The sequence below is a fragment of the Schistocerca nitens genome, chromosome 6 (assembly GCF_023898315.1).
Source record: "Schistocerca nitens isolate TAMUIC-IGC-003100 chromosome 6, iqSchNite1.1, whole genome shotgun sequence".
Classification (NCBI taxonomy): domain Eukaryota; kingdom Metazoa; phylum Arthropoda; class Insecta; order Orthoptera; family Acrididae; genus Schistocerca; species Schistocerca nitens.
Genome location: NC_064619.1, coordinates 179,173,341 through 179,187,309, shown reverse-complemented (window position 1 = coordinate 179,187,309; position 13,969 = coordinate 179,173,341). Strand labels below are relative to the sequence as shown.

General features: G+C 39.3%; 1 protein-coding gene across 4 annotated transcripts in view; it reads right to left on the bottom strand.

Moving 5' to 3' along the window:
* LOC126263212 (membralin) overlaps positions 1–13,969 on the bottom strand; it is a 540,938-nt gene that overhangs the window by 439,801 nt on the left and 87,168 nt on the right. For all 4 annotated transcript variants that reach the window (XM_049960282.1, XM_049960283.1, XM_049960280.1 and 1 more), the window contains exons 5-6: positions 9,666–9,724; positions 2,170–2,287 (exon numbers count right to left, since the gene is read on the bottom strand). In XM_049960282.1, the coding sequence (XP_049816239.1) occupies positions 2,170–2,287; positions 9,666–9,724 (177 nt within the window). The remainder of the gene's footprint in view (positions 1–2,169; positions 2,288–9,665; positions 9,725–13,969) is intronic.

The following is a 13,969-nucleotide window of genomic DNA, read 5'->3' as shown; positions in this document are numbered from 1 at the left end:
AAGCGATTAACAATTTCTGTTGTAATGAGGGTCTTTCCCACACATACCTGTGAGTATATTTATGTGAATAATATGTGTTCAGAATTTTTAAATTATGCTGGTTACAGAATCCTACAAGATTTTCTCCAGAACTATTAACAACGTTATCTCCATGTCTTCATACTATGACATCATTTCTTGTGAGCCTACTCTCGCATTAAAGTCTTTTGCTATTATTATTTCTTGGTGGTTTTTAACTTGGTTAAGTAATGGTGAGAGTGACAATTCTATCATATAAAAATGTGTAATCCTTGATGTAAGAGCTCATAGATTTGTTAATTGGAAGGAAAACACCTGCTTTTGCCCATTTATGTCCAACAACTTCAGACCAAAAATTGATGAAATTCCCAAATTTCTCATTTCCTTGTCTCTTTTTCTTAGTTTCAGACAAAACAATTATGTCCACATTCAGTTGATTCACTTCATTCTCTAATTCAGTGTATTTATTTGCAATGCTCTGAACATTCCATGTATCAACTCCAAGAGTTCTTCTCCCTGCCAATAACTGTCATAATGTTATTCCATTCAAGTGTTGAGGGTTTTCTTTGGAGTCCCGAACCTTAGAAAGTTTTTACATATAATGGGGTGATCCCCCACTCACCCAACTCCCAACCTAGAGGACTATAATTTGACATCAAGTTTTACTCCCCTGGTAGCATTCACTTCACTATGCCTAAGAAGACCTCCCTTCCCTATGGTAAGACTATAAAATGAAAATGTAGGACACCCCACCAGCCTCGTAACCAAATATTGTTGAGGTCAAGAAAGCAAAAGTTGGCCAAGAGAGGCAGACAGAAAAGAAAACAGAAGTCTGACACAAGTAAATGGAAGAAATGTCAGACTTACCTAAGGGCAAATGTGATTGCTGCCCTCATACTCCCATGGAGGGAGGCCCCTACACTGATACTCACCTCCAGATAACTTTGCAGTCAGAATCAGTTTCAACCACAATAGATGTAATGTTTTTGTAGACTGCAAAGAACGCTCCCCCTCCTACAATGCCCACCCTATTTACCGATAATATGCATTCCATGCCTCATTAAGTACAAGGAGTGGTCAAATGAAAAGGTATGAAACGTCATAACAATCCAGTCTCCAAGGTCTTATGAAGTTCAAGTAGGAACAGCTTGAGCAATCGCCTTGCAACCGGACATGTCACCCTGTGTGTTCGGTCCACAAAAAGAACACCTCAAAGAGAAGCACTCCTACTCAGATGAGGAATTGGAGGACACAGAGGACTGGCTCCTCTCACAGCCAAGCCACAGGAACTCTGGGAACAGCGAATCCCTCAGCTCATTAAACAATGTGATAGTTATGCTCAGGCCTCTGGGGATTACTTTTGAATAAAGACTTCAATTGTACCCACAGCATAGTTTTGTATCTTCCATTTTGGATACTCCTCATATTTCAGAGCTTTCTACTTTGGGTTACATCCAGTTCTCTATGCTGAGTGTAATTTGATTGGGACAGCTTTCCTTCGGGGTAGTAAATTCAAGGACTTTGTGACAAATGCTTCAGTAATTAACTGATAAAATCTTAATATTCAAAGTGTGTGTTTTGTCCCATGTTCTCCTATCATTTCCCTTCTCTTCCTTTACCTAGAATCAAGTTTCAGTCCCTCATCACAATTAATTTTTTGTTTTTTTAACCCACGTGAATAATTTCTTTTATCACTACAGACATTGTTTCGATATCTTTATCATGTTTAGAGCTACTATATACAGGGTGTCCCATTTATCTTGACCACCCTAAATAACTGTTTGTCCAGATGCAAATTACAAAATGTTTCAAGCAAATGTTCTTTAGCCGTCAGGGGGACATCAATCAGCTTATTGCCTTCGTTGTAGCTTTGTTTTTTTACAAAGATACGAACAACGGTATGACTTTTTTAAATGGCACCCTGTATTTTTTATTTGGTAATTCATTCCCTCTCCTAAAGACCTATTCAAAAATGTATCATAGTGTACCACTCACTGAAACACAAAGTTATTAATTACATAACACAATGCAAAGGTTTTGTATTCAAGTCCCAGTGCAGCACACAGTTTTAATCTGTCAGGATATTTCAAATCAGCACACACTCCATTGTAGATGAAAATTTATTCAACAACAGAATAAATGATCTCTTACCTGCTCGCACAAGCTTCTCAACCTCTGACACAGATTCTTTCAACGGGGCAATAATTTTATCACTCGCCAATGGACTGTCGGCATCTTCCTTTATGGTTTCATTAGCACTTGGAATATACTGCAAGAAAGACATATAATATGTTGAATAATATTCTGAATTTGTATTGAACCACAACCATGTAAATTACATACCAAATAGCAAAAATAAAGAAATATCATCTACATTTACATTAATACTGTGCAAACCAATGTGAAGTGCATGGCAGACGATACTTCCCATTGTACCAATTGTTACGGTTCTTCCTGTTCCATTCACTCGGCAACAATGATTGATTGAATGCCTCTGTGCACCCTGTAATTAATTTAATCTTGTACTCCCAACCTCTATGTGACCAATACGTAGGGGGTTGTAGTACATTCCTAGAGTCATCATTTAAAGCCAGTTCTTTAAACTTTGAAAGTAGACTTTCTCGGGATAGTTTACAGCTATCTTCAAGAATATGCCAGTTCAGTTTCTTTAGCAGCTCTGTGGCATTATCCCATGGGTCAAACAAACCTGTGACCACTTTTGCTGCCATTCTCTGTATATGTTCAGTATCCCCTGTTCGTTCTATCTGGTATGGATCCCACACACTAGAGCAATGTTCTGGAAAGAGTCACAGGAGTGATTTGCAAGCAATCCCATTGTAGATTGATTGCTCTTCCCCAGTATTCTAGCAATAAACTGAAGTCTACCACCTACTTTACCCACAATTGGCTTATGTGATCATTTCAAATCCCTACAAAGTGTTACACCCAGGTATTTGTACGAGTTGGTCAATTCCAAATAGTCGTAGGATACTACCTTTTTTTTTTTTTTTCCAAATGTACAGTTTTACATTTCCTAAAATTTAAAGCGATTTACCCAACTTTGCACCACTTTGAAATATTTTCAAGATCTGACTTAATGTTTGTGCAGTTTTTTCCACGCTGTATTTCATTATAGATAACTTCATCACCTACAAACATTCTGAGGTTACTATTAATATTGTCCACAAAAATAATAATATGAATCGCAAGGGATGCAATACACTTCCCTGGAGTACACCCAGGACTTTATCTTTCGATGAATCTTGTACTTCCATTATGGATTTTCCATTGTTTGATTTTACCTAACACCTTTCCTTCCATCCCATAATCCAGCACTGTTTTCCTCTGTTACTACTTTCTAACACATTACTATACTCAGTGTCTGGCAATATCTCTCTTCTTACCTCTGTTTCACCAGTTGCCTTCCAAAATGCACTGCACACTCTTTCTTACGAGTAACACTGTATCAACCATCTCGTCCATGCACGACATACAACTGCAATTCCACACTGATTGTTAGTGCAGCGTCTCATGTCCAACTTTACTCCTGTCATTATGAAGATGGTATCTGTTCTTTCAGACATGTCTGAAAGTACAGATACCATATTCATATAGATAAGGCTTACCGGCCAATGATCTTGTTCAGTGCGGATGCACTCACATTGCTCAAACTCTTACAGGAATTGGTAGTTGACTGCCACAAAAATGCGTATAGTGGGCAGGGGTGCTACAAATGTAGTGCGTGTACAGTAAGTTGGGAATGTGCCAGAGATAAGTCCCTGCAGTCGCACTATCCTCCTTGTCCTTGGTGGCTCTATAGGATAGAGCGTATAGAGCGTCTGCCATATAAGCAGGAGATCCTGGGTTCGAGTCCCGGTTGGGGCACACATTTTCAACTGTCCCCGTTGATATTTAACAATGCCTGCAAGCAGCGAAAGGTCTGGATTTCATTATAATTTCATTACTGCTGTCAATCCCTCCCCACCCCTGCCAACCAGATTGCTTCTCCCATTATGCACAGCTGCTCACAGTCTGGTCTTAACAGCCTTTTTTTTTTTTTTGGGCCTATCTGCGACCCAACATCTCCGCTATATGGTGAGTAGCAATCTATCCTTTTCACAATATTGTCTTTAGATGATAAACTTTGATGTGATACTGAGTCAAAGTTTTTTTAACTGAAGAATACTTTATGTAGCACACTGCCTTGATCCATGGCTGTCAGGATGTCATGTAAGAAAAGTGCAAGTTGGGTAAAATGTGGACATCCTCAAAGAGGTCAGGTTTATTTGTTGTTATTAGATTTAATATATTTCCATCATGAGTAGGCTTCTAAACTATCTACTCTGGTTAGTTTTCAGAGAAGGCATTTAATGATGTTTCACAGGACATTTATCATTCTCACCACTAACAACACTCATTTTCCCCAACTGACTGTTGGGAGACAATGTCTTCACCAATGATTACAGTATGATTGGGGAAGTCACGTACAAGAGAACTGAGATCTTCTCTAAAGATTTCAATTGCATCAAGAGATGAGTCTGGTAGGTGAAAGAAAGTTCCAGTTACCATTTTTTGACTGAGATCATCTCTAAAGATTTCAATTACATCAAGAGATGAGTCTGGTAGGTGAAAGAAAGATCCAGTTACCATTTTATGACCACCCCTGATACTGACTCTTGCCCAAACAATCTCACACGTGGCTTCAACTTCTATCTCGCTGGATTTGAGTTTCTTGTCTACTGCGACAAATACACCACCTCCATTTCTCATTAGCCTATCCTTTTGATACACACTTAAATCTTTGCAAAAAGTCTCACTGCTATCAACTTCAGGTTTCAACCAGCTTTCTGTAACTAATTGTACATGAGCTCCACTCCTTTTCAGGAGCACTTCAGTTTCTGGCACTCTGTTGTAAATGCTTCGCCTGTTAACCACTAGGATCATAATACTCTCACCTGTGGGAGTCATTTCTTTCAATTGTAACTTATACTTCCAGGTTTCCTGCTTACAGTGATACTTCTGTGTTTCCTACAGCTATTGTTATCTTGATTGGATGGAGGTCTCCTAATCTAAAAACCCTTGTGTGCAACCCACACATAGTTAGCTACCTGGACAGCAGTCTCTGATGTGTAGTGCACACCTGATCCATTTAGGGAGACCCTACAGTTCTCAACCCTATGGTGCATATCCAGGAAGTGGCAGCCTAGCTTGTCACAATACCTTCACAATATTTGATTCAGTCCTTACTCTCAACTCAGAACCAGGGGTCACAGTCAGTTTTGAGGCCAATGCTGTGAATTGTGTGTTCTGGGGCCAATACTGCAGATTGTGAGATTCTTTCAGGTGTTCTCAACCTTATAAGCCAGTCACTGGAATAATCCAAGTACGATCTTGGAGCCCAGATGACTGGCTATGTCTGTTCCAACATGTGACACAATCTGCAGTTGGTTACACTCTCTTCCCTCAATGGCTGCCACAATAGCCTTTCAAATATGTTGAATGAAACCCCTGGCATAAACACTAAGTGCACCTGGTGTCCTTTCCTGTCCCTTGCTCCCATTTCCCCATGTGTTTGCAACATTTTCCATACATTTGAACTGCTGATGATTAATAGACCGCTCCCCTTTTGTGTTTGCCTCCTCCTGACACAGGATGAAAAAGGTTTCCTCAAAACAAGCGAAGTGAGTCCCACTGGCTCAGTATCAGTTTCAGTGAAAGACAGCACCTAAAGCTTGTTGGTTAGGAGGATCAGTATAACACCTCTAGTCTTCCCTGGTCCCCACCTACCCTGTAGAGGATTCCTAGACCTACCACTGAAATGCCACATGCAGCCAAGTGGATGAGTAATGACAGGTTCTGTACCTTCTGCAGAGGAGACAGGATCCACAGGAGAACATAGTACTGGAGATACCTTTTGTACCTGTACCACAGGTACATGACACTCAAGAGCTCTTCCAACACAGCAATACATAGCCACTGCCAATTGTCTGACAATAGTCAGGGCGATTTTCAACTGCTTACGAACATCAACCGACTCATCCCATGTTTGGGAACAGCATTCACATTGGGGCTGCATTGTGGCACATGCGTAAGTGGTATTTGCTAGATTTTGGTTTGTGGGCAATATGACAGGAAAATAGAACAACATTATTGCATCAAATTTTAAGTTTGGTTGGCCCTCAACATCCACAAATGAGGTTTTTACTGATCACATAAGCACCCTGATGATTCAGGATAGATTAATCACGATCAGAGAACTTACTGTCAAGGTTAAAAATAGTACTAGATCTATTCAACTCATTTTAATGGAACATTTGAACCTCAGGAGGATCTCAGTAAAATTTGCACCAAAGTTGCTAAAAACTGAGCAGAAGCAACTTCATTCATGGATCGAACAGAACAAGCTGGATACTGTGAACAGCAACCCCAACTTTGTTAACACAGTGATCACTCGTGATAAGTCCTGTATATATGGGTACAAGCCAGAAGCAAACTTCCAGTCATCGCAATGGAAGCCCTCATCATTGCTGAGACCCAAAAATATGAGGCAAGTATGCAGTAATTTGAAAGTCATGCTGACTATATTTTTTTTTACTCCAGTGGTGTGGTCCATCATGAGTATGCCCCAGAAGGAACTAATGTCAATCATGAGTACTACCAAGAGATCCTGTGTCACCTTCATGAAGCTGTGAGATGCAAACAGCCAGACTTGTGGTCAGCAGGCAGCTGACACCTTCACCATGATAACACCCTGCTCATCATTCTCAATTAATTCAGGGTTTTTTTGGACAAACACAACATGGCTGTGGTTTGTCAGCCTCCCTATTCCTCTGACCTATCACTGAGTCACTTCTGGCTTTTCCCTAAACTGAAAAAGATTCAAAGGAACCAGATTTCAGAAAAGAAAAGGCATTCTCCAGAACTGACTGGAGCAGCTCTGAACGATATCATATGAGATTTTCCAGTGACGATTCCAGCAGTGGCAGCAGTGTTGAGAGAAGTGTGTACAAGCTGAGACGGGGATGACTTTGAAGGTAACTAGTGTAAAGTAATTGTATCTAAATAGAGACTGAATTTATAAATAAAAGTCAGATACCTTTTGAACAGCTCTTACAGGACTGTGAACAACAATTTTAAACTAAGCCTGCCAATTATCTGTTAATCTCTTGAGTAAAAAACTTACTAATTCCTATAAGAATAGAAGCAAATATACAAAATGAGATTTCTATTAAGGCAACAAAAAATCATGAGGTAAAATTTTTCAGTTTCTTAAAACTTTTTGAGGTTATTGTAGCCATTAACATATTCAAAAATAGAAATAATGTACAATAAATGTAGATAACATACAGTTGTCTTTAAGGGAAAACTAGCTGTAACACAGTATTTTAGTTGCAATATCTTCTACAGTAACCAAATCACAAGTGCCAATTTACTACAAATTAGATTATGCACAGGACAGTGGTAACTTCTGAAAATCCTCAAAAATGTATGTATATTTGCATTGATACACACTGAAATTTGGAGTGACCTATCCTCTGGCAATAACTGTGAATCACAAATTCTAATTTGCTATGAAATAAGTTATCTACAATTTACAAAAATTTTCAAAAATAGAGTTTTGTAAACATCTGAATTTTTTTTAAAGTAACCTGTTTCTGATATAATTATACACTGAAATCAGAGAACGATTTTTCTGAATGAGGACAAGGCATACTGTTCTCAAAAATTTTAAAAGAGCAGAAATAAGTTGAAGCCTATAATTGATGATAACAGTATGAATTTAACGCACACCTTCTTCATGAGCATGAAAAATCTACATGTTGTAAGAAGTAAAAGAGTGTTTGTATGTGAGAATGTGCTACACATGACTAAAGGACAGAATAAATCACTAGATCTGCCTTCTCTTACTATCTGAGAAACAAGTAACATGAAATTAGAAGATAAAAGCTCATTAATTTCTCCTCTAACACAATTAAATATAGTTTTATTTTATAGCTGTATCCTGCTGCTTGAACCTAGTATTAAATTCTCCGTAAGAGATTCAGAGTAAGTAGAAAATCATCTTACAGAGATTGCTTACTCAAAATTTTACTATGGTTTCTGAAATGATTGCAACTAGTAACACACCTATTTAATCTTCAGTATAATCTATTGATGAGTCACTGTTTGTTCATGTGAATGATTATGCTTACATTTACTGGGCTTGAAAGTTATTGTTATTATTGTAACTGGATTGTCATTGTTATTATTTCTTTTAATCATTTCGTGTGTCATAATTCTTTCTCCTCACAATTTTGAATATTGGCAAAAAATACTCATCATCATTTACAATGATTCTTAGTGAAAATGTGACTGAACTAACTTGTTTTAGGAGTTCCAAAATGTGCTTTTTCCAGTTTAAATTCTTATCACTGTGGACGCATGAAGATCTTGAAATTTCCACCACATTTATTATTTTCGTACCGTGTGCTATACTTATCATTGATTTAGTGTCTCTAGATGTGCATAACTGCGTCTTTTTAAAACTGAGGGTGAATTTTATTTTCCCATTATCGGTTTTAAGTTATCATTAGACCATACAGTTCTTGGTAACATTTCATGGCATTGTGAGCATTGTTTTGTAACTGTGGCAGGATGGAAAAAAAGTCAAAATGTGTTACGTTAAACACGGTTTTAACGAAGTGACATCGTTTCCAAGACTTTTGAGAATGTGATGAATTCTGGAACACTAACTCACCTTAGTAACAATAATATCCTCAGCAAATCAGAGTTTGGGTTTCAGAAGAGTTTCTCTACTGAGAATGCCATTTACATGTTCACTCACCAAATTTCACAAGCAGTAAATACCACACTGGTTGGTATTTTTTGTGATCCATCTATGGCATTTGACCATGTGAATTATAGTATTCTCCGCGATAAATAGAAATTTTATGGGACTGATAGTATGGCCAACCAATGGATAATGTCATGGCATTTAATAATTCAACCAGTATAGGCCAGGGACAAAATTCTAACTGGGGCAAATCTGTTTCAGCAGATGACATTAGTATTGTAATCTAAGCATATATACTGATACATAATATATGGTAAACAATGTTCTTGTAAGTATTGTTGGCTGGTTTTCTGCAAATTGTTTCACCCTCAATTTTAAAAAGACGTAGTTATGCACATCTAGAGACACTAAATCAATAATAAGTATAGCACACGGTACGAAAATAATAAATGTGGTAGAAATTTCAAGATCTTCATGTGTCCACAGCGATAAGAATTTAAACTGGAAGAAGCACATTTTGGAACTCCTAAAACAAGTTAGTTCAGTCACATTTTCACTAAGAATCATTGTAAATGATGGTGAGTATTTTTTGCCAATATTCAAAATTGTGAGGGGAAAGAATTATGACACATGAAATGATTAAAAGAAATAATAACAGTGACAATCCAGTTACAATAATAACAATAACTTTCAAGCCCAGTAAATGTAAGCATAATCATTCACATGAACAAACAGTGACTCATCAATAGATTATACCGAAGATTAAATAGATGTGTTACTGAAGAGAGCTGCTTAGTAAATAGGAGATAACCAATGCTGTACCATTGCTAACATTATTGTTATTTACAGTAAGACTGTTTGAAAATTAATTTACCTTATTAGTGTCAGAAAGGTTGCCATCCCAAGCTGTTGCTGAAATAGCTACGTCACTCCCTGAGAACAAATGAAAATATATGATGAATTATATATTTAAACACTCACTCACTCACTCTCTCTCTCTCTCTCTCTCTCTCTCTCTCCCTCTCTCCCTCCCCCCTAAAAAAATGGTTCCCAAAGGCAAAATTTCAGTTTTCAAATGTTAATATCAAACTAAGAAGATGGGAGACTTTAGTCAGTTTACATGAATTGTTTGCCTATGATCAGCTATATTGTGCTGGCTGAATGCAAATCAAAAATGTTTAAATGTGTGTGAATTCCTAAGGGACCATATTGCTTACGTCATCAGTCCCTAGACTTACACACACTTAAACTAAATTACGCTAAGAACAACACACACACACACACCCATGCCCGAGGGAGGACACGAACTCCCAGCGGGAGTGGCTGTGCAGTCTGTGACAGGACGCCTCAAACCACGTGGCCATTCCTCGCAGTGGCTGAATGCACAATGCGGGGATGGCAATTTGTCAGGTAGACTGGAGTGATACGTTGGCTCATGTGGGGCAGGTGAGAGAGGAAAGAGGCAGGGAGTGGCAGGAAGGGTTTGGGAAGGGTAGCTAACAGCTGGGAAGGAGGTAGCAGGTAAACAAGATAGGAAAGTGGGAGGGAGAAGCAGCATTTGCATGGTATAGAGATATGACAAAGGCACCAGAGCTGGTGCATTTGTGCAGCAAGCAATGCTGACGTGAGGGAGTGGATTGGGAGGGGGTGACAGAACAGAGGGAGGGGAGACTGTGGAAAAAGAGTGTTGGTGCAGAAGGTTAGTGAAGACTGAGACCAGGAAGATCTCAGGAACACAGAATGTGCTGCATGGATAAATCCCTTGTACATAGTTCAGGAAAGGTTTGCTGGGAGGGGGGAAGGATCCAGGTGGAATGAGTTGTGAAGCAGACATTGAAACTGAGCATGCTGTGCTCAGCAGCACAATGTTTCTCTTGGCCACAGTTGGCAGTTGGCCATTTCTTCTAATGGACAGCTAGTTGGCGGCCATGTCCACATAAAATGCTATGTAAAAATTGCAGCAGAGCTGATACGTAACATGGTTGCTTTCACAAATGGAACCTGGCTCTGTTGGGAAAGGAATGCCTTCAACATGGCTGGAGTAGAATGTGCTCAGTGGCTGACTTGAGCAGGTCTTACACCTGAGTTTTCCACAGGGAAATGACCCACTACCTCATTCCTTATTGTTGTTGTCGTTGTTGTTGTGGTCTGAGTCTGAGACTGGTTTGATGCAGCTCTCCATGCTACTCTATCCTGTGCAAGCTTCTTCATCTCCCAGTACCTACTGCAGCCTACATCCTTCTGAATCTGCTTAGAGTATTCATCTCTTGGTCTCCCTCTACGATTTTTACCCTCCACGCTGCCCTCCAATAGTAAATTGGTGATCCCTCAATGTCTCAGAACATGTCCTACCAACTGGTCCCTTCTTCTAGTCAAGCTGTGTCACAAGCTCCTCTTCTCCCCAATTCTATTCCATACCTCCTCATTAGTTATATCTACCCATCTAATCTTCAGCATTCTTCTGTAGCACCACACTTCGAAAGCTTCTATTCTCTTCTTGTCTAAACTATTTATCGTCCACGTTTCACTTCCATACATGGATACACTCCATACAAATACTTTCAGAAACGACTTCCTGACATTTAAATCTATACTCGATGTTAACAAATTTCTGTTCTTCAGAAACGCTTTCCTTGCCATTGCCAGTCTACATTTTATATCCTTTCTACTTCGACCACCATCAGTTATTTTGATCCCCAAATAGCAAAACTTCTTTACTACTTTAAGTGTCTCATTTCCTAATCTAATTCCCTCAGCATCACCCGACTTAATTCAACTACATTCCATTATCCTCGTTTTGCTTTTGTTGATGTTCATCCTATACCCTCCTTTCAAGACACTGTCCATTCCGTTCAGTTGCTCTTCCAAGTCCCTTGCTGTCTCTGACAGAATTACAATGTCATCGGCGAACCTCACAGTTTTTATTTATTATTTAATACCTACTCCGAACTTTTCTTTTGTTTCCTTTACTGCTTGCTCAATATACAGATTGAATAACATCGGGGATAGGCTACAACCCTGTCTCACTCCCTTCCCAACCATTGCTTCCCTTCCATGTCCCTCGACTCTTATAACTGCCATCTGGTTTCTGTACAAATTGTAAATACCCTTTCGCTCTCTGTATTTTACCCCTGCCACCTTCAGAATTTGAAAGAGAGTATTCCAATCAACATTGTCAAAAGCTTTCTCTAAGTCTACAAATGCTAGAAACGTAGGTTTGCCTTTCCTTAATCTTTCTTCTAAGATACTTAATCCTTATACATCTAATCAATTGCATACTCACACATAATTACTCCTTCTTTGGACAAAAGACAGATAAACAAACCTGTGGCACAATGATGGGCACTAGCATGGCACCCTCCTACATCAATCTGTTTATGAGCTGCCATGAGAAAACCTTCCTAGTGTCCCAAAACCCCATGTCTGGTTCAGGTTCACTGATGATATTTTCATGATGACATTATCACCAACCAGCTGTCCACCAAGATTAACAGCCACCACCAAACTGTACCATTCTATACTACAGTCTCTACTTTATCAGCAATTCAAATACTTCTCTATTTCCAGAATGAGATTTTCACTCTGCAGCGGAGTGTGCGCTGATATGAAACTTCCTGGCGGATTAAAACTGTGTGCCCGACCGAGACTCGAACTCGGGACCAGAGTTTGAGTCTCGGTCAGGCACACAGTTTTAATCTGCCAGGAAGTTTCACTTCTCTATTTGTTAGATCAACCAGTGCTACTGTTGTAATTATCATTTACTTCTCATTACCATTTTTGTTATTTTTGATTCCCCCTCTTACTCGCATTTTTTCGCTCCAATGCTGTTCATTCTACCTTATCTAGTTCAGGAAACTGGCCCATACCAAAATCCTGTTCTATTCATTTTGCCTGATATCTTGGCATCACACTTGCTGTCTCTCATAACAGATTTGGCATAAAAATCACCATCCCTGGATGTCATCTAGCCTTTCTCAAGGACAGATGAGCTTAGCAGTACTGACTTCCACATGGTACAGCGAAGGAGACAGACACATGCAAAAATCAAAACTTTACTCCTAGATTTCAGACGCTTATCTTCTGACCATAACATGCAGGAATGGTACGATGCCATCTTTTTCCACATCCATTGTGAACTGTATATTCGGATGGAGTGAATTCAGATGCCGAAGAAACACTGGTAATGTCTGTATTCCATGAGGCCACATCATAAATGTATTGTCTACACACTGCCAGAAGCAAGAAGGTTTAAGACTTGCTGACTGCAGTGCTTTTTCCTCAAAGTCTTCCACAAAACAGTTGGTCATCAAGGAAGAGAGAGGACTTCCCATGGTGACACTGTCCACTTGTTCAAAATAATGGCCACTGAATAAGAAATAAGTTGAGGTAACCATATGTTTAACCAATGCCACTATGTCTTTCTCAAACTGGCTGTGGATAAGCTCTAACGAGTCCTGCAGAGGTTCTTTCATAAATAAAGATGCAATGTCAAAGCTAATCAAAAGATCCTGCAGTTGTAACTTAGGGTCTTCAGGTGGCCCATGAATTCCTCTGAATTCTGGATACAGTAGTCACACTTGCCTATGAGATGTCCCAACAGTGTAGTAAGATGTTTGGCCAGAAAATAGGTAGTAGCTCCAATGTTGCTCACTACTGGGCGAAGAGGAGACCCATTCTTATATATCTTTGGTAGGCCGTACAGTCTTTAGGGAACTGCAGCCTATTGACGTAGCTCTTAATGACTGTCAAAGGAACAGAGCTCTTCTTCAGAAGGTCTTATGTTTTTCACTAGATATTGTCAGTCAGTCCTCTCTTAGCTTTGGATAAACAGGATCATTGAGTTGCGCCTCCGTCTTGCTGTTGTATTTAGTTTGTGAGAGGATGGTGATGTTCCCCTTGTTGGTAAGTAAAATGATCAGTTGTCTGTATGCCCTTAAGTCTCATAGAGCCTTCCTTTCAGCTGGGCTGATGTTAAACTTTCTTGGTGGACTGCATGGCATATCTGTCTATCCTGTAGAGTTATCAGATGTGACTTTTCAGGCTTTCCCATTGGGTCTGCTGCAAATACATTTCTCAGGTTTGCTGCCAGATTGTATTGTGTAAATCCAACAATATTTCATCAAAGCAATTGCTCAACATCTTCAGGTGGTGGTGGTGGTTGCTGCTGTCACTGCTGCA